The following is a 25,293-nucleotide window of genomic DNA, read 5'->3' as shown; positions in this document are numbered from 1 at the left end:
TCCCTCCATCAATCTTTGTGGTGCTATTGTGACCCCCCCCTTCCCCCAACCCATCTGATTTCTAAAAGCTCTTTCAGTTTAATTCACTCATCATTTCCAACTTTGTTGTCTTCTTGTATTTCCCAGATCTTGCTAATTTTGCGCTGCAATCAGCTGCAGAGGTCTCTTCCCATTACTTTCTGGGTCAAGAAACTGAAGTGGGAAGACGGAGCAGAAAAGCTCCAGTGTGCTGATGAAATGTTATGTGCAGTCCCTTAGATCCTGTCTGATGCACATGATCTGAGTAAACTGGAAGACTGCAATATTCTTCTATTTGTCTCTTTCCCAGCAGTTAAAACAACCTTCCTCAGTGTCTTGGTTGATCCCAGGCTGAATTGTGGCCCCTGAGAGTCCATTGCCCAGGACCAAGGCCTAGAGACATCAGCTGCTATCATCTACAACGAGCATCTCTTGCACTGCTTTTTTAATCCAGACAGAGAGAAAGCATTAGATGGATGGCCAATACCCTACAGTGAAATTGCACTTGACGTTATTGACAGTCTGAATGAGCTTTCGGTTAACAGTGGCATCCGAGAGCACATCATGTACTAACAAAGATGCATACACAAAACCTTCTGTTGTTAGTTTTCTGCATCCTTTTCTTCCTTTCAGCTAACCAGGCGCTCAAAGAAAAGGCTGTTGCAATAAACCATACATAAGGCTAGTTTTATAGCAAGTCAATAGATTAAACATCTCTGCCACAACTACCCAGAAAAATAGGCTTGATGATGCATTTCCAACAGAGAGAGAGAACCAGAAGAGATGCATCCAATCCATTAGCCAATATATCCCCTTGGCCTTGTGAGACGATCTGCCCTCACCCCTTTTTCATTTCAAGTTGCCTTTTCAGATCCTGGAGTGAACCACTACAGACTGCAGATCACATGCCTGAGTTTATAAATAAATCACTACACATGATGAACTATTCTCTGTATTTTGTGCTTGGCTCCGATTCCTTTGACAGCCATTTTGGGTGGCTTACACTACACAGTGTCAAAATTCCCAAAGCACCTGCTGGCTCCAAAATATGGGGAACCTTGGCCTAGGGATCAAGGCAGTTAACAAAGCAACTTACTTACTTACTTACTTACTTACTTACTTACTTACTTACTTACTTACTTACTTACTTACTTACTTACTTACTTACTTACTTACTTACTTACTTACTTACTTACTTACTTACTTACTTACTTATAGTCTGCCTTTCTCACTGAGATCCAGGGTGGATTATAACAGTGCGAGTGAGCACTGTACTGAGCAGTAGCTCAGTACAGCTAGGACATGTACTGAGCAAAGTACAATAATGAACAATAGTTGGGACATTCAGGGAAACACACAATAGGGCATAAAGCCGAGCACAGAGATGAACGCTATGTGAAACAAAGTTTAACTAATTTCCATGGCATGTTTAACAGTGTGGAAACTCACTAGTAGACATATTTATACATCAGCCGACAGCGCTCAATAGTGTCGTGTTTAGTCCTCCTCGTTCCTACCAAGGCATCTCTCTGAGCTATTTCTTATGACACAGTCCTGTAATCTGGGTAGAAGGCCCTCCTGGAGAAGAAATGGTCTTTATATTTCCAAAGAAAGCAAAGGGTTTGCTCCCTGTGCAGTCTCAGGGAGTGGATGTATTTAAAACTGGGGATCTCAGTTTCTGTGATAAAGCAGGATATTAATGTTTTAATAAGTAAATCAACATCTTTGGGTTTCTTTTCTCAATTGCCCATATCAATTGATGCTTTTTGTCTGCCTTTAGAATAAAATCTCTCTCATTCTTGTGTAAACACTCCAGTGTAGCTTTACAAGTTTAATACCACCAGCAGTCTCAAATCATGTTATTGCTCTGAAGTGGACTTGAGTAGAAAAGACTGTGTACACAGGAAGTGAGGATTGTACACCTGAGTGTAAGGTAAATACCCTGGTGGCACACCACAATTAGGAGCCTCACCTGGTGCATGAGAACCACTCCGACAGCAACTGGCAGTGACTGTGAGGCCTCAAAGCCCCAAAGACAGGCACCTAGTTAAGAAAGGCACCGAAAGGTCCAAGAGCCAGTCAGGGACTGGTGTGGGAACCAGCTGGCCATCCTGGCCTCAACAGAGAGTGGCAGAGCCCTTCCAAGCACCTTCCCAGCCACAGTGAATGGGAATGTGGACAAAGAAGCAAATCAAATAGGGGTCTGACCAAGGGTTGCCAGGTCCCCTGTAGCCCAACCCAGGAGGCTGGGGAATGAGGAGGTTGTGGGGGTTGTGGAGAGCTTATCTCATGCGAAACCTGTGCGTGCTCCGGGGCTCCTGGGCCCATTTCCCATGCTTTCCCCCCTGCCGGCCAGGTGAGTAGTGGCAGGGAGCAGAGACTGGGAGCGGGGGATCCCTTGCACCCACCCAGAGGACTGGTAACCCTAGTTTGACCTTGCAGCTATGCCAGAGCAGAGACAGGTGAGAGGCAACATTCTCTGCTCCCTAGAGAGAGAAAACAGCCTACAGCGAGTTTCTGTGAACAGATTAAGCTGGAGTGCAGTGTCTGAGGCCCTAGAGGGAAATAAATGCAACAACCCTCCCAAGCAATTTCTCTGAGGGTGACCCCTCCTTCTGGGCTAGGACAGCCAACAAGAATTGAATTAACAGTAAAATTCACAGAAAGGCATTTTTAGTTAGAATTTGTAAGACCCTGTATAAGAAAAGGGGTGAGTATACTCTCTCAGGTTCGCAGATTCGCACCAATTACATTATTACAAATTGTAATAACTTTCTTGAAGCATGTGAGAGTACAAAACAAAGGCAGCCAGATTTTAACTTGCTGTTGGATCATCTAGTGTCTAATCCACTAAAACAAGCAAGTGTGTGCAGAATGCCTCAAACATCCCAAGGCTCTGTTCAATCATGTGTTAAATCTTCTTCGATCTTCTTGTACTTTTTTTTTTTTTTGCATTTCAGACCAATTTGCACCCAGCAAGAATTGTCAGTTCTGGCACAAAAATACAATGAAAGCGTTTGGTCTGCTTTAAGTGTGGATTATATCCAACGAGCCTAAATCTATCTGGGCAGAAGTAACAGGGCTAATGGCTGAAGTAATAAGGACAGTTGTCAGGATACTGAAATATACACACTCAGTACAGCTTCTCCACGTATAACTTTGTTAACTAAATTAAATTATGTGGCCTGCAGTTGTTGGAAAACCTTAGGGGGGAATTCCCTGTATTTTAAGATATTTTTTTACCCCTGGGATTTTTCTCCACATAAGAAGTCTTGCTAAATCGAGCCAAGAGTCCAGAAGAGGAGAGTGATGTGAGCCACTGTGGGCCCTCACTGGGGAGAAAGGTGGAACACAAGTAAATAAACAGGCTTTAAAGGTCAATTCCAACCTCTTGAATTGGTCCTGGAAGCAAATTGGAAGCCAGTGTAGGTAGAACAGGACCGGACTGACATTGTTCCTATGACTTACTCCAGCCAGCATTCTCTGGCCACAACGTTCTATACCAACTGTAGCTTCCAGACAGTCTTCAAGGACAGACCCACATAGAACACATTGCAGTAATCTCATCTAGATGTTACCAGAGCATATACAACAGTGGCAAGATCTTTCCTGCCCAGAAATGGCCAAGGCTGTTGAGAAACTCCCTGGCCACTGCTGCCACCTGTTTAATAAAGGCTTGCTAGATCAGGCCAAGGATCCATTTATTTTATTTACCTCATTTATATTCCACTTTGGTCCCCATTGGGGACCCAAAGTGGCTTACAGCAGTATCCCCTTCTTCATTTTATCTTCACAATAACTCTGTGAGATGGATTAGGCTGAGAGAGTGTGACTGGTCCACTGTCACCTGACAAGCTTCCATAGCCAAGTCAGGATTTGAATCTGGGTCTCCCAGATTCTGCCCTGACCTGGGTAGCTCAGGTTAGCTTGACCTTCTCAGATCTCAGAAGCTAAGCAGGGTCAGCCTTGGTTAGTAATTGGATGGGAGACCTCCAATGAAGACCAGGGTTGCAGAGGCAGGCAATGGCAAACCACCTCTGTTAGTCTCTTGTCATGAAAACTCCGCGATAGGGTCACCATCAGTCTTCTATGACTCAAGGGCACTCCTCACCACTTTGCTCCCAGATCCTAGTCTGACACTTTAACTGCTACGTCACACCCTCTCTATCTAGTGTTCATCATGGCACTATCAGTTTTGTTACCCATTGGCTGCACAGATGCCTGTGGCAGATCACAAGGTGCCAGACCATTAATGGAGGAGCTGTTCCCTGGTACAAAGTCTCTTCCTTTGGCACAAAGAGTCTCACTCTGGTGGAACATGGTGATGGACAATTCATTGTCCATCATTAGCAGAATGGAGTCATAGGCCCCAACTTAATATTACCTTTAGCTAAACAGCATAAAAAGCCACATGGAAATAGGAAAGCTCAAGGTTGTGAGCCACTGATAAACATCAACTGGCAAAAATAGTGGCCAAAGTAACTGATGGGATATTAGTGGCATCAGGGAATAAGCAACATAAAATTGGTATGTGGATACTTTTGGGGGGTGGTACAGCATAAATAACCAGTGTAGCTTGGAAGCGTGCCTTCTTCTGTTACAAGATAAACTTTTGCCAGATGTCCATGCAGCGTACAGGTGAGATGCTGTCAGATGTGCCTCCAGTGTATCTGCCATGGGTTATGGATTCCTTGCTGCAGTGCGTACTGTACCTCTGAGAACATGCAGAGGGAAACCTGTTTTGCTGAATGGTTGTTAGCTGCTTATCTAGCAGGTGTTTTGGTTACAATTTCCTGGCAAGCCTGAGAACGTGGCCTTGAAGTTCCAGCAGAGACTGCACCAACCTCCTAAGAGACTGAGCAGAGCTCATCCTTTCCCTCCTCCTCTCTTCCCAGGCTCAGAGTGCCAAAATCCTAATGGACTTTCTTTCCCACTGGGGGGGGGGGGCGTTCTATACTTAACCTTGCTTTGCTACCTTGAGTCACTTCAGCCAAAGTTCCAGTTTGGTGAGTAGTGAGAGCCAGTTTGGTGTAGTGGTTAAGAGCACGGGACTCTAATCTGGAGAGCCGGGTTTGATTCCCCACTCCTCCACTTGAAGCCAGCTGGGTGACCTTGGGCTAGTCATGGCTCTCTGGAGCTCTCTCAGCCTCACAGGGTGTTTTGTTGTGGGGATAATAATAACATACTTTGTAAACCGCTCTGAGTGGGCGTTAAGTTGTCCTGAAGGGCGGTATATAAATTGAATGTTGTTGTTGTTATTATTATCCTTTCTGACCATCTTGATACTAGTATTCTTCTTTAATAAAGTAACTTTAACTCATACACCTAAGTAATGCAGTGAAGTGCTTGGGGGGAAATACCTGGCAAGACTTGACAGATCCAATCTGTGCACGTGCAGAGATGCACAGCAAGGGGCTGGAGAGAGGGAACAAGGGGCTGTCAAAGGATACCACACCCCGTTCCTTCTCACAGAGTTGCTCAGACTAAGAGAATTTCAGATCTATATAGCAGACATCAGGTCTATGGATGACAGGCTATGGAAGATAGACCCCTGTACCCTCACAGCAAGCACTCCGTCTTGGTTGAAAAGGCTTTATTCAGGAATTAAATCATGTTCATAGATATGTCCACAGGTTGATCAGAAGTTGACAAGAATAACAAGATCTGTAAAACTATGGTTCATGTAGGTCTCAAGTCCTCTTCCCCACTCCCAACAGGAAAACATAACTTTTAGCGCGAAGCAGTCCTGAGAACTCCCTAAATAGTTTACATGCTTAATCTAGACATAAAAGAGGCAATAGATTAAGGATGAAACACGGTATTCTTCTTCCCCCTGAGAACTAGTAAGTTTGCAAGGTCAGATACACTGAGCTTCAAAGCACAAGAGATAAGACACTCTGGATACAGCAGGTGTGTGAATACAAGGCAAGCTATGGCATCTGTAATATGATATCAAAGCACAGCACAGAACAGTGGTTCATAGCAATACATTAGCAAACGCTGGTTCACAGCAAAACATTAGATGAAAATAATGGCATGAATGGGTGACAGACATGACAGCAGGCAGTGAGATGGGACTGGCTGTAGGGAATCATGCAGTTCCCTGGACCAGGAGAGTTCTGGTCTGTGTCCATGCCATTGGCCTGTGGCACAGAAAGGAGAACATTTGTTCCAGATTCTCTGCTATGGAGGCTTAACTCTTAGGCTAGCATTAGCCTGCTTCTCTCTATAGAAGATAATAAGTCAGTTGATGACATTAGGAGACTCCAGACTGGAATATCTGTAGAGCACCCAAAGGAAAAGAACAAGCCATGGCACAGATAACCAACATGAGATGAATCTTTCTTAATAAACTTAGGGAAAAGAGAGGGGAAGAAATTGCAGAGGTGCCATGAATGTTTCTAACCTTCTGGCACTGCAGAATGCTAATAGAAATGGTTCAGTGTCTGCTAATTCTATCAGTAAATTATGGTGCATATAGAGATGTTGGCTAGAATTGCAAAGGTTTTCAGTTTTGTAAAGTGCTGAAGAGGCATTAAAAGCTAGATTTTTTTGGAATGTGAGAAATCTAGCTGGGAATAAGACATGGGGAGGGAGGGAGGGAAACCAAACAAAGACTTTTGTAGCAGGATTGTACATTTCACATCAGCAAGTCTATTGTGGGCATTGTCATGGCTGAATCAAGTCTCGTTTGATTAGGCGCATTGATGCTCAGGCTGTTATTAAGAGTAATAAACTTCCTGGAATTATGGGCTTGTTTTAATAACCTCTTTTGACCTGAATTTGCCCCTCCAATTGAGCCGTTGACCTCTTTATTAAACGAGTCAGAGGACATGAGCGCTCTGGTTTCACCCATAAAAACACCACACTATTAAAGCCGAATCTCTTAGATTAGGAGCTTGGGGCTGATGCCCTTTGAGCAATTTCTGCACAGTTAAGTCTCCAAATCTTGCGCTCTCATCTGAACTGGGGATTGTTTTCAAAAACCTTACTAGGAGTAGGTGTAAGATACTACGGCTGAAATCCTATCCATGCTTATAATCGCCATCGAATAAAGTAGGACTTCCTTCTAAGTAAACATCCCTAGAATTGCAATGTAAATTATTATAATTTCATCTGAGCCACAAATTCACTTTTCATTTTGGGCTAGCCAATATTTCCTGAATTTCAAGGACCTACATTTTCAGACTGTATTGACTCAATTTACAGGGTTGTTGTAAGGATTATGCTTTGAGAATTCAGGAACAGCACCAAGCAATTAGAGTATCTTAAAATATCAGGTATATATTTAATCAGCTGCCAGTCATTTCCTCTGCACTGCTACCCGAAAGGAAAACTGAAAAGCATTATATTGCTATAGAAGGTATTAAAATTGTTATAACCTTATTTTATAAAGCTCTATTGTATTTTTCATGGTAAGGTTGATCACTTGGAAAATGATGAAAACCCAAAATTAGAATATACATGTTGTTTTATAAGCTTATTAAATTGCCACAGCAAAAAAAGAGAATGAAATGGAGAATCCAATCTCGTATTCCAGCAGTGATGATGATTTAATAACACAATGCAGTATATCCCATAATTTCCATTCTACTCCTGTCCAATCAGTCTAGGGGTACTTAGGTGCCTGCAATTTCTAGAAATCCATTGTGATTTTAAATCGTATCGGCACCTAGGCCCCCCAGTGCGGGGATCCCCTGGTCTCACCTTTCACCCCCCATCACCACTCACCCGGCTGGTGGGAGGGAAAGATGAGGGGACAGGCCCCCCGGGCTTGCTCCTGGGGCAGTGCGAGGATGTCAGCCCTGGGAGTTATGTCGTTGTGTTGCCCTGGGAGCATGAGTGCCAGGTACCCCCCCCCTCGTGCTAGGAGGGTAAGAGGACCTGACAACCCTACCTGCACCCAAGCCAAAACAAAGACTATCAAGTGGAGAGATGCACCTTCAGATTTATCTGTTTACAAGGATTGCAAAAACAGGGAGTTGATCAGTACCTGGCAGATTGCCATACATGGTGTTGGTGCAAAGCTTGATGACTTACAAGTTGGCAGGCCTTTGCTAAACATGTTTATTTGGAAGCAGGTTCCAAATAAACAAGTTATATCTATTTCTGTTGCACTGGTAACGGCAGCAACACTGCCAGGTTAGAGAAAGGTTTGTGAGAGCTTCATGGAAGGAATGAGAGACCATATGTGATACACTTCTCTCTCGTTGCAATGGTTTTTCACTAACTTCAGAACAACCATTTCATGTTGTATATGTGCAAGCTTAAACTGTGGGCCTTTAAATCTTTCTCTGCCCTTCCCTTTCCCAGTGAGTCAAAACCACTGAAAACCAATAAGCGCTGCATGTTTTCTAAATGCAGATGGTATCTTGGTAGGAAACACCATTAACATTGTAATGTATCAATGACAGCAGAAGAGTTTATTTCCTTCCCAATACATGGATCTAGAAGCTGAAGTGCTTGACTAAATCTTCACAAAACAGTGATATAATTTCTGTGCATGGAAAATGGCATTTATGAAGTGGGCTGAGAACCGGTCCAGTCATGAAAGCCTGTTCTTTGCCGTTTAAAAAGAGCCTCATCCAGACAGATGGAATAGAAATACAAAGCACACTAGGGTTGCAGAGGTGGGGCAGCACCCACCTTTTTAGATGTCACTTCTGGGAAGTGACGTCATCATGCAGGGGCCTTGTGCTCTGTTTGGGGCCCAAATTGGCCTGCTGTGAAGTGCGGGAGTGCTCCTAGGGCAGCGCGATGACATCACTCCCAGCCAGGTGAGTGGTTGTGGGGGGGGGACATGGAGGGTGGGAGCAGAGGATCCCCTGCCCCTACTGGGGGACCTGGGATCCCTAAAACACACACATGCCAATTACAAAGCTAAGTAGAAGCCTAACAAAATACAGAAATGCAGGGGGGAAAGAGCAGAAAGGGGGGGGAACAGACTACAGAAGACACAGAATGAAAACACTCATTTATATGGGGTGCATGTACAGTATTGCCATGGTAATTTCTTGCTTAGGCGTGTCACATTTGCTATCGCAAAATTGAATACTCCCCATCGAACTTAATATATAATTCATCTAAAAATCTGTTCTAGTATTCATGAGAAGTTGGTTAAGATATGAGGAAGCATTTTCAATCTTTAAAGGTGAACAGAGTAAGTGTCCCACTCCCTATTTATGCATGAAGCATTTTAAGAGACATTCAGTTTTGCCTAGCATACTAGACTGTGCGTCAGATATGAAGATGCTCTTTCCTGACATGCTCTCTCCACACCTTGAACAGCATACACAAGCACACCTCTCAACTTCTCTTGGCATCAAAAGAAAACCTATTTGTATAAATTGTCTACACTGCTTGCAATGCAATCTTGTATATTTGTGTCATACAAAAAGCAATTTCACCCTGGAGGATTCAGATTTACTATTATATCATCGCAGAATGTAGCAGGATAAACAACAAAATGTATTCAGGATTTGAAACTGGCTGCTGATGTTGTGAAAATTGCACCAGTAAAAACTACTTATTAACCAATTTATGAGAAGAAGACCTTTGCCTTCCGCACAGTTCAATGTGCCTTCAGTTTACAAACTCAATTTTTGAACACTACTGTTTACAGTACCAAAGTAGGTGGATGGTCAGCAGTGAAATTCCTAACACTATGGGTCAGCAGTTCTTAAAAAAATCTCGTACGTTTCACACCAAGCTTGAATTTCACAAACAAAATCTCAACTTTGTGAAGACTGCCGAGACTGACAACTCTCAAGATTAAAAGTATCTGTTGTTATTTAAGACCTTGATCTCAAATCTTGCTGAGCCTTCAAGCTTTTTAAAATTTATTTACTTGTGCAAAGCAAGAGACAGAGAGGGACTATGATCTCCTGCGGTTTCAATGCAATGGCCCTTTTGATACAACCCAAGACTGAGTTTGCCTTTTTTGCCACCACACCACACTGACTGCTCATATTTAGTTTACAGTCCACTCTTACCCCAAGATCTCTTTCGCATACACTACTACCCAGAAGTGTATCCCCCATCCTGTATTTGTGCTTCACATTTTTGTGACCCAGATGTAATACTGTGCACTTATCTATGTTGAATTGCATCCTCTTCACAACTGCCCACTTCTCCAGAGTATTCAGGTCTTGTTGAATTTTAACTCTATCTTCTTGGGTGTTTGCCACCCAATTTGGTATCATCAGCAAATTTAATGAGTAGCCCATTTGCCCCTTCATTCAGATCACTGATAAAAATTTTGAAAAGTACTGGGCCCAAAACTGAGCCCTGTGGCACCCCACTGGACACCTCCCTCCAATCTGATGAAACACCGTTGACCACCACTCTTGGGGTGCGGTCTTCTAACCAGTTCCCTACCCACCGAACTGTCCTGAGCAGGATGAGGGTAAGATTTCTACTTTGGCGGTAGGCAATTTCCTCGTGTACCTTAGAAGTCAGTGGCAGCCCCTCTACATAATTCCAGTTACTGATCTGCATATTTCCTCCCTGGACCCTGTTTCTTAGTATATCTCTAGAGTGTGATGGAACCCTGGAAACTGCCAAATAGGCAATCAGATATTCTCTGCCTCTCACGTATGAGTAATTCGGGTCATTTCAGCCATGCCTAGCATCTCTCTCTTGCCCCCCCCCAATATTCTTTAATACAATGGTAAACAAAAACAACCTCATCAGAAGCATTGCAATATTTCTTGCTTCCTTACTCCAAAGTAGCATAGTAACTGGTTTTAAGACGGAGCTCTTGGGCTAAAATTAGCCCTAATGATTCAACTACATCTGATTGCTGTTGATTAGAACCTAATTGATCCAAAACAGTGTTAGCCCAATGATGTGTTGCTTATTTAGCTGTGGCCATGGCTTCAGATAAGCAGCTTGTCGGGGCGGGGGGTGGTGGTGTTGAAATAATTGGGGAAGCTGATTCCCTGATTCTGTTTTTGGAAAGGGATGTGAGAAAACAAGGACAGCAGAAATTTTGCCTGAAGAACCTCTGCTACCTTTATCTAACTGAAAGCACCCGAGCTTTAGCTAAAGTAGATCTATTTATGCTTAAAGCAAAGTCACTCTTCCCCTTGGCTGCTGGCCCTCAGAGTGCCCCCATTCCTCACTGCTTGCCAAAGCCAGGAGGGTTGGGGAGAGACCATGCCAAGATTCATGCATGGAGGCTTAGTGATTCTCCAAAGACTGATTGGGTTTCTGCTTGACTGTCACGCTAGATAATAACCGACAGGACTTGCTTGAAATGTGTTCAGCCAGGTAAGTTGGAGTGAGCACAGGAAATATGGAGCCAGATTTGCAACCTATGTCATTTAGAGTGAACTCTTGCACCTGAGCTTGTTCTGGTTTCAGAAAGATAAGTATAATCATCTGCTTGACACATTGTTGGCCTTATGCATGTTGGCATCTAGCGTGAAACATTACAGCGTATCTATGCACGTGCGCTCATTCTCTCCCTCCCTTCCTCTCACTCTCTGTCTTTGTAAGTATCCTAGAAAATGTTACTAGTTACCGTCAAACCCTTGTTTGAGGAAACCAATTTTAATAAAGGTTTTCAAGTAGTCTCCAGCACAGACCTTAAAATGGTTTCAACAGTTAAACACTGTTTAACTGTCCCCCCAGAACAATAACTCAGACTCTCAGGTGTGCGATGGCACCTCACACTGGTATAACCGTTACAATACCATTCTACTTACTCATGAAGGGAAATGCATATTACAGGCCATAATTCAGAACACTGTACATGTCGTGGCTTCATGTTCTCTCCTTTTAAAAAAGTAAACAAAATTTGTGGTAGTTATGAGCTTTCGTGAGTCATTGTTCACTTCTTTAGAGCAGTGACTCACAAAAGCTCATTCCCTACCACAAATTTTGTTACTCTCATAGGTGCTACTGGATTCTTGCTCTTTTCTACTGCTACAGATAGAAATGGCTACCCATCTTGATCTGTCTTTAAAAAATGAGTTGTCTGCCAGGTTTCCGTTCTCCTCAAACAGAGTGGAAAGTATAGCCCCTTGAGAGTTCCACAAACCCTTTGAATTTGAAAGACCTCGTGACTTTTTGTTTACCCCGTAAATATATTACCAAAAATGCCAAGAAACACGAACTTCTGAGGTAGCCACTGGGAGTAGCATCACATGTAAACCCCCCACCACCATCACCACCAACGGCATTATGTTTACTGCACAGCCCTAATCAGAGTTCGAAGTCCATTGAAGTGCATGGGCTTAGAAGAGTGTAACTCCGTCTTCTATTGCACTGAAAGAGGTAAATGCTATTTGTCAATTATCTAATTAAATTAAATTATCTCCGATACAGCAGTCAATCACATTCTTGAAAATGCTATGCAATGGGTTCTAGTTCATATGTATATTATATACTCACATACATACATACATGAACTTTTCAAAATAAAAGACCAATGCCCCCTTCATCACTGTAAATGTTTACATGTCAGTTGATACAGAGGCTGAAGTCTGCAACATTGTTCTTCTTTGATGGGCAATGTTCCTTTTGCTTTTAGTATTGTTTTTTTTTTTTAAATCAGCATTTTTCTGTTAAAGAGTTATTCTCTGCTAAACAAGCATTCAGTTTAACAAAATGAATATTTACAAAATGTAGATTCTTTGTAGCAAATTGGCTTTTACAGGGTTGCTGTAGAATCCACCTATTGAAATCAGGGACTCGTATATTTAGAGAATGCAAAGTCATAAACATGTACTTAGTTTAGAATCTGAGATAAAGTTCTGATTAATCTGAATAAGAGAGACCTTTTAATTCCATGAGAACTCTTGTGAAGAAAATGGGACGTGGTGTAAAAGGAATGGGACGGAATAAGCACGATTGAATTTCTTTGTATCTCCAAACCTCTCTTACTACAAACTACTTTGATTTTTTTCAACACTAAGTTTAACATGAGGCTTAAAATGAATCAAGCTTCTTTAACTCTAGTTTGAGACATTTAGAAGCAAAGCAATTCAGAGAAGTTAGAAAGCGGTTTTTAAGCAAAGCTGCATTTCATCTACCATTTCCGTACAGCTAAGACTGTATGCATTTATTAAAGTGGTTTTTAAGCTGCATTTAATTTCTAGGTGCCACTTTCAAGTATCCAGCAGGCTGCTGATGTCTGACAGAATCCCAAACAATTGTTTCCTGGTATTACGGAACAAAATAGTCGCTGGGGATTACAGATTCCTGCCATATTTAAGCAATTAAGCTGCGTGTTTCAAACGCAATCTGATATTTTCATGTGACCCAGAAAGTTTTTTTTGTTTCCCCTCCTCCTCAGTACTAATGTGTGTTCAGCAGAATGCCTGTAGATGTGAACAGGAATGCTGCAAAGATCAGGGCCCCGGACAATGCATAGAGAATTTATGAACATTGCACAGTGTTCTCTGCAGACATGTGGCAGAATGCACAGAAATTGGGAAGAGGGTACCAGTTAGTGAGATTCTGCTACCCTCTGTAGCGTATGGACTTTTGAACACAGGCACAGCCGATATCAGTTTTGTTGTGATAGTTTAACTAAATCCCTTTTTCTTTTGATATTTTCCTAATGCACCAACCGTGGATTTTCTGTTGTTCCCAGTGGAACCTGCTCACAAATGACAGTCCACTAATAATCTATGTGTTTGTGTCTTGGTGTGGGGGGAGGGTTGGGTGAATGTTGTATGTTGTTTTAAGGGCCGTATATGCTGGCAGGGTGAGATACCAAAAACCTTAAACAAAGGAAGAGCTTAAAATATGAATAGCTCTTATTGTGGTTGTTGTGGGTTTTCCGGGCTGTATTGCCGTGGTCTTGGCATTGTAGTTCCTGACGTTTCGCCAGCAGCTGTGGCTGGCATCTTCAGAGGTGTAGCACCAAAAGACAGAGATCTCTCAGTGTCACAGTGTGGAAAAGATGTAGGTCATTTGTATCTACTCAGGAGGGGTGGGGTTGAGCTGAGTCATCCTGTAAGAGTTTCCCAGGGTGTGGAATGCTAATGGCGGGAGGCTTCACTGTATCCTGAGGAGGTTCTTTTGCATATGGATTGGTGCTTGATGTGCTAATCTTCTCTGCAGGGCTATTGTCGGGGATAGAGTGTTTTGTTAGCCTGGTGTTTTTCAGAACTGGAAACCATGCTCTGTTCTTTCTTAAGGTTTCTTCTTTCCTGTTGAAGTTTTGCTTATGCTTGTGAATTTCAATGGCTTCCCTGTGCAGTCTGACAAAGTAGTTGGAAGTGTTGTCCAGTATTTTGGTGTCCTGGAATAAGATACTGTGCCCTGTTTGAGTTAGGCTATGTTCAGCCACTGCTGATTTTTCAGGTTGTCCAAGTCTGCAGTGTCTTTCATGTTCTTTTATTCTTGTCTGGATGCTACGCTTTGTGGTCCCGATGTAAACTTGTCCACAGCTGCAGGGTATACGGTATACTCCTGCAGAGGTGAGGGGGTCTCTACTGTCTTTTGCTGATCGTAGCATCTGTTGTATTTTTCGGGTGGGTCTGAATACTGCTTGAAGGTTATGCTTTTTCATAAGCTTTCCCATCTGATCAGTAATTCCTTCGATATATGGCAAAAACACTTTTCCTGTAGGAGACTGTTTTTCCTTGGTTGTTTGATTCATCCTGGGTTTGATTGCTCTTCGGATTTCATTTCTGGAGTAGCCATTTGCCTGAAGTGCATGGTTTAGATGATTAATTTCCTCATTGAGAAAGTGCGGCTCACATATCCGTCTTGCACGATCCACTAATGTTTTCATTATGCCTCTTTTCTGTCGGGGGGTGGTGATTGGAGTTTTTGTGTAAGTACCGATCAGTGTGAGTTGGTTTCCTGTAGACCTTGTGACCTAACTGAAAGTTTGCTTTGCGGATGACCAAGGTATCCAGGAATGGGAGTTTTCCCTCGATTTCTTTCTCCATTGTGAATTGTATGTTCAGGTGGATGTTGTTGAGATGATTCAAAAAACCCATCAATTCTTCCTCCCCATGGCTCCAAATGATAAATGTATCATCCACAAACCGGAACCATACACTAGGTTTGTGGGGTGCTGATTCTAGAGCTGTTTTTTCAAAATGTTCCATGTAGAAGTTTGCTATAACTGGGCTGAGTGGGCTCCCCATGGCCACCCCATCCATCTGTTCATAGAATTCGTTGTCCCATTGGAAGTAACTGGTTGTCAGACAATGGTGGAATAAGGCTGTTACATCCTCTGGGAAAATCTGATTAATAAGTGCAATTTGCGTTTGCAAATCGTTTCTCTAGTCGCAAGCCTGCTCTCAATGATCTTTGGGGGCGGGCAGCTGCAACTTTCTTAGCTTTCTCTAGAGTATTCCCCCCCTCCCCGAGCTGCCCGCTGCAACTTTGCTAATCGTCTTGCTCTGGGAGGGGGGGAAATACTCTAGAGAAAGCTAAGAAAGTTGCAGCTGCCCACCCCCAAAGATAATTGAGAACAGGCTTGTGACTAGAGAAACGATTTGCAAACGCAGGCTTTCTCTGACTTTTAAGGCAGCGATCCTAACAGTTCTAACAGAGAGGGGAGGACTTCACCGACATGTCAGCTTTCTCTAGAGCATTCCTCACCCCCCAGCAAGACGATTTGCAAAAGCTGCTGTCGTAGGCTTTCTCCGTCTCTTCAGGCAGCCGTGCTAACGGAGAGGGGAAGGAACAGAAGGAAAAGGGGTGTGGGAGAGGGACTTCAGTACCCAGAAAGACTTGCGAAAATGATCAAGTGCCGTTCGCGTGGAAGATGTCACTTGTAGCGAGGCTCTCAGTATATCTGCTTAGGACTGCTTTGCTAGTGACTATCATGGCCACTAGATCTCCCCAAACAATTTTTTAATTGTTATCCACAGCCATTCCACCGAAGGGCACATACAGCATATAGAAAGGCGCCTCTAGTGATAAAAGCAGCAGTCAAGCTAGAAATACGTAGGGTTCTTTGAGTCCATTGACTTCAGATTGGGAGATTTAAACATGTAGTTTAGCATTTCTATTAAATTCACTGGAACATAAAAGTGTTCCATCTTGACTGGATCAAGCCCTTGGCATTTCTAAAAGCGTGTCATAAAAATACTCCCAGCCAGAGGGAGAAAATACAGGGAAAGTATCAGGTACAAAACATTTAAAAACAGGCAGTAGCATTGCCAACTGCCTGGAAAAAATCCCTTCCCTTTAATAAAAGGTTAATGGGATGTTATTTACCTTCATGCAATGAAACATTTCTGCTGCCTTTTTCCACACCAAGTCTCCATTAAAGGGACAAGATATTTTTCTCCAGGCCTGTTAGGAACCCTAACAGGAAGCTGTGACCTGAGGCCCCCTTTTCTTTCCTCAACACCCTGCAGTGCTGGTAACTGTTCACCACTCAGTAGTCTGTCTGTCTGTCTGTCTGTCTGTCTTCCTTCCCCTTTTCCTTTTATTAGAGAGAACAAAGAAACCCCCTGCCTGGATGCCCATTTTGATTTGCAATGTCTTGCGTTGCATTTTCACCTCCCTTCCCTTATAAAGAGACACACCAGGATACTTGAGGGTTTTCTTTAAAAAGAATACAGCTGAGAAAAGGACCCTGGAGTTGGGATTTTTTGAAAAGATTTTCCAGAGCACCAGTGAGCTTCTTGAAAGGAAGTTCAGAATCAGGGGGTTCCTACTTAAGCTTTCTAAATCACATCAATTACAGATCCTTTTGAGAAACAATTTGGAGTTTAGTAAAATTCAAAGGTAATTTCTTCTCTTTTATCTTTCACTGAGAAGTTCCTTAAGCTGTTGAACGTCTAACCTTTCTATTACTCTTAATACTGCAATGGCCGTGATTTCCCTACTGTTATGTAGAACACACTTTTTACTGTTCTCCCTTAACACAAAAACTGTTCTCACCACAGCATTCATACATTTTTTTACAACAGTGATAGCAACCTTTTACGCTTGATTTAACTCAAGGTATTCACAACTCTGCTATTAAGACTTTTTTTTTAATCCTGTGAATATTATTATCAGCATTTTGAAAGGCACTTTTGGAAAAGGTAATGAAAAAAAGAGATGTTTTATGGGTTAGGAATAGTACTAAGAATGAGCTCCTTTGTAGCAAGGTTTAATCTTCGGTCAGAGCCCGTCTCAAAAATAGATGCATTGTGGATAGAACTGGGAGTTTGCCAACATGACAAAGATGGCTTAATTCACTCTTCAATTGCTGCTAGTCTAAAATCCATCAGTGGTAGAAAGAAAGTCATCACTACCTCGGTTCCCCAAATATTTGGGACACCATTAGCTTAAGAGCTAATCATTTAATAAGTAGGTTCTTTACCAGTAAAACAATGACTTTGGATTTAGGCCCCTTCTGCACGGCACACTTTAAGCCGGTGCCTCTGCGTATTCACGCCAATCAGCGCTGAATTGGCTTGGGCTCCTGACATTCTGCACTGCCCAGCCTCAAGGCAATTTTTGGTGTCTGCTGACAAGTTGAGATGTATCAGTTTGAAGCTGCCTTTTGGGGGTCTGGAGCTGACATCACTTTTTAAAAAAAATCTTATGCATGCATCATACCTTTGCAGTGTTGGAGCTTATTCCCCCACCCATCTCTCTCTGTCCCTGTACTTGCTGATTAGGCTGTCTCATGCTGATCAATTGTTTTGGTATTCTGGAGAGGCAATTGGTGGTAGAGATATAGGGGAAAACATACTTTTCGTGCTTGTTCCACTAAGTAAACCCAATAAATGATCAGTGGAGAATGTGGATTGCCACTAGGGAATGGAATGGACATTGTAGTTAAAAGAGTCACAGCGTTGTGACTCTTCGTTAATTAAAAAGGGGAGGAGGGGAATGGATGCTCAGTTACTTGGGGCTTGTTTCAGGCTTCTCCTAATGCCAAAGTGAAAAAAATAAAGATGTGTGTGAATAGCTGAGGAGGGAGGGAGAGACCAAAACAGCAGTGTTGCAACCCTCCCCTTATTCGTTAGTGAAGGATCTCTTTGAGGATCTCCCTACAATACAGCCCTCCTGTCTGTGTAAAAAGCCCTTTTGAATAATTCAGTTTTGCATCATTTGCAGGAAGCCAGGAGAGTGGGGGCTCTTCTGATTTCCTCAGGCAGGACCAACAATGACTAATGATATTGGCCATTTCCACACTACTCACCTTCTTCTGGAACAGGGCACAACGTCACAAAAAAACTGCAGAAGATAGCGTCTTCTCGCGCGAGTTTTGCGCAACGTCACGCAAAACTTGCGCAAGAAGGTGCTATCTTCCGCAGTTTTTTCATGACGTTGCGCCCTGTTCCAGAAGAAGGTGAGTAGTGTGGAAATGGCCATTGTGTGAAGCAAGAATCTAATATGAAACAGCCTTATGTGAGAGGGTTTTCCCTGACGTATGAATTTTGTTATGCTACATTACTATGCATATTAATCTGAATGTAGCTTTCCGGTATTATTGTTGCCTTTACTGATGATTGCCTACTATTGACGTCTTTTATGGAGTCCATTGGTCTTCGCTACTGTAAGTCTCCTTGAGTCCACTTTGGAGAAAAGCAGGATATATACATTTTTAAATAAATACTCTTACTAGTTAGGTATGAAAAGCCCCAGTAAATCAGTTCCTAGTATTATAGTTCGTAGAAGTCAACATATATGAGGGTTGTGCTTTTGTATTGGAGGGAGACAGGACCAAGCTAGTTGGCATCAGCTGTAGTTGGAAGAAAAATAATTTATCAAAGAACAATAAAAGCCATCCAAACGAAGGGCACTCTTCAGAATCCTGTTTCTACGGGTACTTTCTTATGCCCTTAAGAATACACAATGTGCTACTGAATAAGGAAATAACCACTTCTATAAGCCTGAAAGACCTGGAGGATTTTTTGTCTGTGATTCTTTGAAAAAAAATTACTTTGAAACGGGATATTTAGGATCTAGACGACCTGTTAGAAGATACAGAATTAATCACAGCCACCCCAAGAGAATCTTCAAGTCAAGAATCATTTATGGACTCTCTGTTACTATTAGGATATAGTGCTTATGAACTATGAATAGTGACAAAAATTGGCTTGAGGATACCTACAGTTGAAGGGTGCTGTTTATGCATGTGCACTTTATGAATTATTTGTGCAATATTTTCTCCCATTTGGGATCAGCACTTTAGAACTAGCACTTTGTCGGTTCATTGATATGTATCATCTATGAAATGATTTGTTCAATATGAAGCACTTTAAGAACTGGCCTTCTTATTAGTACAGTTACTTTGGAAGTACAATTACACTTGCATTAGCTGTAACAGAAGGGTCTAAGTTGTATAATGTTACTAGTAAAATACCCAGCAATTGTTATATGACTTGTCTTTATTTTATTCAACTGAAGGGATCTTTAGTAAGTAATTGCGGGTTTCTTTTTGCATACTTAAGAATAAAGTGACACAGAAAAATCAAATTGAATAGTCTAAGCATATATTTAGGTGATAACACAGTATCTTTCCACGATATAATTCTTCAAGACCAGTTCATTTATACAGTAGGATCCTTGACACGATCCCCTTCATGATTGTGTCTGGATCCACACTTCTCTATGAAACCTGGTTGTGTATCCGTAGCCATCACATGATTTGGACTGGGAAGACAGCAATGGCAGCAATGTAACCTTCCCCTTCTCATTTTAAGAGAAGATTTCCTCATTTTTGTTTATGATGTTTTGTTCTGTTCTGCAGCTCTGAACAAATATCCTCAACACTCTGCACTTCACACCTTGTAATACATGTAACTGCTTTTTGCCATTTGGGAATTCAGGAGAATGAAATGCATGTAGAATTTCTCTGTTTTATAGAAGAAGGCAGAATTTTTCAACTGGTTCTTTTCTTTTTGGCAATATTATCCTTATGCTGAAAGCACAAAAAGCAAAAAGAGCTTGTTAAATATTTCAAGAGGAGTTGTTTATCAAAGATTATCAGTCCAATTTTGCGAGAGTGGCTATGCTAAAGTGTGATAAGCCTTGCATGTGTCTTTCAATAACATGCTGTTTCAACTATACAACACACTCTCACTGTATATACTTGTCCAGCAAAACCTAACAGCATCATATACTTGGGAGGTGTTATTGGAGTTTTTGTACAAACCTCCTAACTGTAACTTGAACAAAATGAAAGAGGTATCTTTCCAGGGAAAAATATTCAAAAATAAATCTTATAGTGGCAAAAGACTTTCTTGTAAAGGCTTCATTCCGCTCCTGTATTCCAAGTGCCTTGGAAATCACTAAGAAACAGCCAGTATTAATACACACACACACACACACACACAAACAGCCAATCCATGTGGATGGCTGTCCACTCCCCATATGCTTCACAGATTGCATGCTGTCAGCAAACTGAATGTATAATTGAAGCCAGTTAGGAGCTCATCCCAAAACAAGTAAATCCTCCAAGTGACTTAAAGTGTTGGCTAACCTCAGGGCATTCCTTGGGCTTGGGAACTCCTGGTGGCAGCTGACCACACAGGACCTGTTGGGTCAGGACATTGAGGTCCAAAGTAGAAATGAGTTCTAACATATGACCACCAGGGGAACTGGCAGTCACATTACAGCCATGAGTTCCGTATGGGAAATCTGTTCCAAAGGGCCTCGGGGGCCAATTCAAATGGGGACTATGGTGTGGGGGAGGTGCTTCTGTCTCCCCCCATTTCATTTCCCCAATACAACGTGCCTCCAGGAGTGTTGTTTGTCCCACTGGGAAACCGCATGGGCAGCATTCAGAACTGGTACACATGCAGCCCTCCCCCCCCCCTCAAGCAGGGCAAATGACACACACACCAAGAAGGAGAGAAAAAGAACAAGGCATTTCAAAACAATGTTTAAGCTCTCTTTAAAGGAGAGCCTTCCTACACAAGATGCAGAAAAGGACCGAAAGATTATTAATTGGAAACTTCTCTTCTCCCCTCCCCTTGTGTGTGTGTGTTTGTTTTTAAATCCTGCCTAACAAACGGTTCTTGAGAACCTGAAAGCTTACTCAATGTTTTATGTCATTTTAATAAAAGGTGTGATGTGGCTTTCATTTAGGGTTTTTTCCTTGGGACCAACACAGGTGTCTGGATGTGCCTCAGTGCCAGGGCTGCCAGGTCCCCCCCCCCAAGCCCCACCAGCCAGTGCCGCCCCCCCCCCACTGCTTACCTGGCTGGGCGGGAGGCACAGGGCAATGGGGGAGGCAGCCCTGAGACAAGTGCATGAAGCATACATGCATCTATGCCAAAAATAACATTATTTGTAGGTGATGTGGGAGCAAGTGAGTTGAGTACCCACCACCCCCTCACTATCCCCCCCCCAATCCTCTGGTTTGCCCTGTGGGGACCTGGCTACTCAGTAAATGTGTTGCCTGTTCTTATATTGAAATCCTAAGCAAAGTTACTCCAGTCTAAGCCCAATTGAATTCAATGGGCTTGGACTGGAGTAACTCTGCTTAGGATTTCACTGTTAGTACTCTGCTTCCTTCCAATAGGTACTGTTTGTACATAAGCAAAATACTGCATGTATTACAAAGACAGAATACATGTTTGGTGCTCCTTCATCCACAAGAAAATAAACTGAGCAGTGCTGCCTTTGTAACTTGTCACTGCTTGGAGAACTGGTGAGGACACGACAGAATTTAAGAGCCTTTTGTGTAACTAGTCCTAGCAATTCACAGCAATTTTTTATTGTAAGGTGGCCTACCCAGAAATAGAGTGCCCTTTAATTGCTTTGAGTAGCTGCCGTAGCATTAAGATTACAAAGTGCTTTGTCAAAAGATGCAAATTACAGAGTGAGATCTCTTTAATTTTGAATACTAGGTGCTTTCAGCATCAAAAGTGGCAGCATTAGGAATAGTACAATGTTGTTTAGGACAGAATAATAAGGAGAGCATGCTGCATTATTTGTCAGGATTTGTACGTTTTCTGAGAAGTGGCATCAGATTATCAAGCAGTGGAGTTCCTTGGCCAATCACGTCACAAACAGCAGACAGTTTGAGCAGCCCTAAAATGCTCATTAGTATAATGAAAGAAAATTGTGTCATTGGTCACAGTTAGAAAGGAAAGTAGGGAAGGTGTTGCAGCCACACGAGGATCATCTGTAAACCTAATCTAGATATCTGACTGTACAGGCTCTGCTCGGATGAACGGGGCTTCAACTAGGCTGTGCAGAACACTTAGAGAAGTTGCTGTGGCAATAGCTACAAATCAGCACTGGCTTTGAAAGGCAAGGAGACGCTTCCTGCGACTCCTGGAAGGCAAGTCCGGTTCTCTGGACATCCTGCTAATAGGAGATGGCCGTAAGACCCAGAAAAGGCCAGCAGAAGGAGAGTTGCAAGTGGCTGAAGCCATCAGTGGAAGGCAGACATCCGTGGGGCGGGGGAAGCAAGACAGCAAGCTTCAGCCAGCATGTCAGAGACTCCAGGAAGCAAGGAACTTGTTTTTGCATGTTACTCACTAAAGCCACATGGACTGTAGTGATGTTGAGGTTATTATAAATAATATTAATATAGGACTAAGAGTCTCTCCACACGAGACATCTTACATGAGAATGCTCAAATATAGAGAGACGCCATGCAAGCCAGGAAGCGTAGTTTAAAAAGACAGAGCAGAAGGCTCTGGCAATTTCACCTCTCTACAGAGCCTGCAAAGATCGCTCCTCAGAGGGTTTGTTAATTTCTTTTTCGCCTCCCTGAAGGGGAGGTGAAATTGACAGAGCCTTTGGGGAGGCGAAGAAGAAATTAACAAACCCTCTGAGGAGCAATCTTTGCCAGCTCTGTAGAGAGGTGAAATTGCCAGAGCCTTCTGCTCTGTCTTTTTAAACTACGCTTCCCAGTTAGCATAGCATCTCCCTACACTTGGGTGTTCTCGTGTGAGATGTCTCGTGTGGAGAGACTCTAAGTGGGTTATGTGATAGAGTGGGAAATGGAATCATGTGGCATTTGCAGCAACTGGGAAAATCTTGGCGATGGAGGGGGCACACCACATGAGGGAACCACATGCAGCAGTGGCGCCACCTTCCAGTGATGCCACCAACTCCTCATTGCATATGTATTTTCTTGATAGAAGAGGAGAAAATACAAAACCCTGCAGTTGTCTCCACCTGTCATGACCTCCCATCATGATAAGTGCCTGCTGTACTCATGATTTCTATCAACAGCAGCGATAAAGGTCTCATTTTCCAAGAAAGACAATCTTCATTTAAATATATATGAGGGATTGCTTCAACTGGTACAGTCCTAGCCCCTAATTGTCCTGTTTAATCTGCATCATTTTATAACACTGTGATCCACAAGCACAGTTAAAGCTTTTGTACCATACCTCCTAAAAATTGTATGCCCACATTGAAAATCCAGGCAGCTGTAAAAGGTTCAGAGTTCTGAAATCTCACTGGATGAGAAGCGATGCCATTCATAGGTTTCACTTAGCAACCTCTAGTTGTCATGAAACTGCACAATAGAGCTAATCTGGCACAAGGTATTTCCAGCTATCCATTGCCCGTTAAAGCGCTTAATAATGATACGTGTTCTTTCTTTCAAATTAGGCACTACAAGGCCTCATAAGGAGGGGGAAGTCCCTGGTGTGGATTATATTTTCATCACTGTTGAAGACTTTATGGAACTGGAGAAAAGTGGGGCTCTTTTGGAAAGTGGAACATATGAAGGTAAATGAGGTTTTTACCGCTAAATCTGCTTTAGGTTTTCATTATGTTCTTCCCTCCCCCATTTTCTTGGATTGCATTAGTATATCCCATTAGAAATGTGTTGTGGTAGCCATTAACTTAAATTGACATGGAGACATATGGCAGTTTTGGAAGTGTTTTTTTCCCCACATGTAAAAACCAATGTGCAAATGAGTCCATTATTTTTGGGATATATCACCACACCAGCTGAGGGGAAAAGAGAATGACAAGTGAAAGGTAAACCAGTCACTGGGCTGCAAAGTTAAGTTGTCACGAAGCTGAACAGCCTAATCTCCCATAATTTGCTTGAGAGAAGTTTTACTTTATTGCGCCAAACACCTGAGCCAATTTATGTATTTTTCAAACCAAAGAATTGCTCATTCAGCACCTTCTAGGACAGAGCTCATGAATGGTGACACTGCACTGGGCTAGACAGTCTTCTCTTTCCCCCTCACTCGGTTCCCTCTGCACCTTCTTACAAATTATTAATAGTCCTGCAGATGTCTGGGGCGTGGGAGGGAGGGTGCTCAGGAAGCCGAATTGGCACTTTTAAAGAGAGAAGAGGAAGCTTTGCAATGTCACGTATGTTTTTTGGGGGTGGGGGCAGAAATATTTGAAAAGGAAATGCAGCACCTTTAACGGCCTGGCAAGTAGATGGGGAATTTGAGTGGTATGTTGATTTAAAAATATCTTCTGGAACGGGCAAAGCGCTGGCAACTAATGATGCCCCCAAGGGTTGCTGTCGATTCACCTGATATCAGACTTGTTCAAGATCATTAAAAAAGAGTACGGAATGGAAATCTGTTGTATTCCAGAAGAACTGGATTAGAATCCTAGTACGGCGGAGAGGTCATAGGAGATGCTTATTCAACAAGTTTAGAAGTTAACATTTGGAAATGTGAATACAATAAATGGAAGATCATTTTTCAGTACAGATACCTTTTAAGAAACATGTTAGCAGGATCTAGAATAGATGTCTGTTGGGAGGATTTTTTCCCTTTCTTTTAAGGAAAAGAAAAATCCAAAAGTAAATTAGAAGCATGCTTGCCAAAATTTTTATCACTTATGTTATAAATAGCCACTATGTAAAAGTTCTACTTCATTCCATCATCAGCACACAATGTGCATTGGAAAATAAATAGCTTTTCATGTCAACTCACAAACTGTAGAAACATGGTCTTGTTAAGGTGTGCCTGATAATGAAGAAATAAAATTCTATTTTACTGTTTTACTATTTTCTTATTGTCTCTTTGTGATTGTATCTTAGAGAGAGATCAGAGGAATAGAGTCATAAAGGCCTTCATGTGTTGTTATAGGTCTGTGAGCTGTACATTAAAGCGAGGGATATTTTGCACAAATCCAACATGCCAGTTGGATGAGTTGTTTCTGTTGGGAGGGGCACTTTATGTCTCAGAAGGGTTTGCTTTCTGTCTGGTTGCTTTTGCTGTCCTCTAGGGGTGTAGAGAGGAGAGTGTTTTATTAATAGCTTTTCTGGGTTAAGATGGCAACAGAACAGATGTGACTGAATTTGCCAGCCGATGCCCTGTGAGGTTGCCGGTATACTGGAGAGTGGACAAGAGGGGTTGCAGCGGCAGCCACACAATGAAAGTGCACAAGCAATAACCCAGCAAACAGATT

The 25,293-nt window shown here is 42.5% G+C and overlaps 1 protein-coding gene across 1 annotated transcript in view; it reads left to right on the top strand.

The window, feature by feature from the left end:
- The window catches only part of MAGI2 (membrane associated guanylate kinase, WW and PDZ domain containing 2), a 1,211,123-nt gene that overhangs the window by 672,835 nt on the left and 512,995 nt on the right, over window positions 1-25,293 (top strand). Inside the window, exon 3 of the mRNA XM_054988145.1 lies at window positions 23,518-23,637. Coding sequence (XP_054844120.1) covers window positions 23,518-23,637 — 120 coding nt within the window. The remainder of the gene's footprint in view (window positions 1-23,517; window positions 23,638-25,293) is intronic.

This window comes from Eublepharis macularius, chromosome 9 (genome assembly GCF_028583425.1).
Source record: "Eublepharis macularius isolate TG4126 chromosome 9, MPM_Emac_v1.0, whole genome shotgun sequence".
Lineage (NCBI taxonomy): Eukaryota > Metazoa > Chordata > Lepidosauria > Squamata > Eublepharidae > Eublepharis > Eublepharis macularius.
Note: the sequence above shows the minus strand (reverse complement) of the source record. Positions and strands in the feature narration are given on the sequence as shown.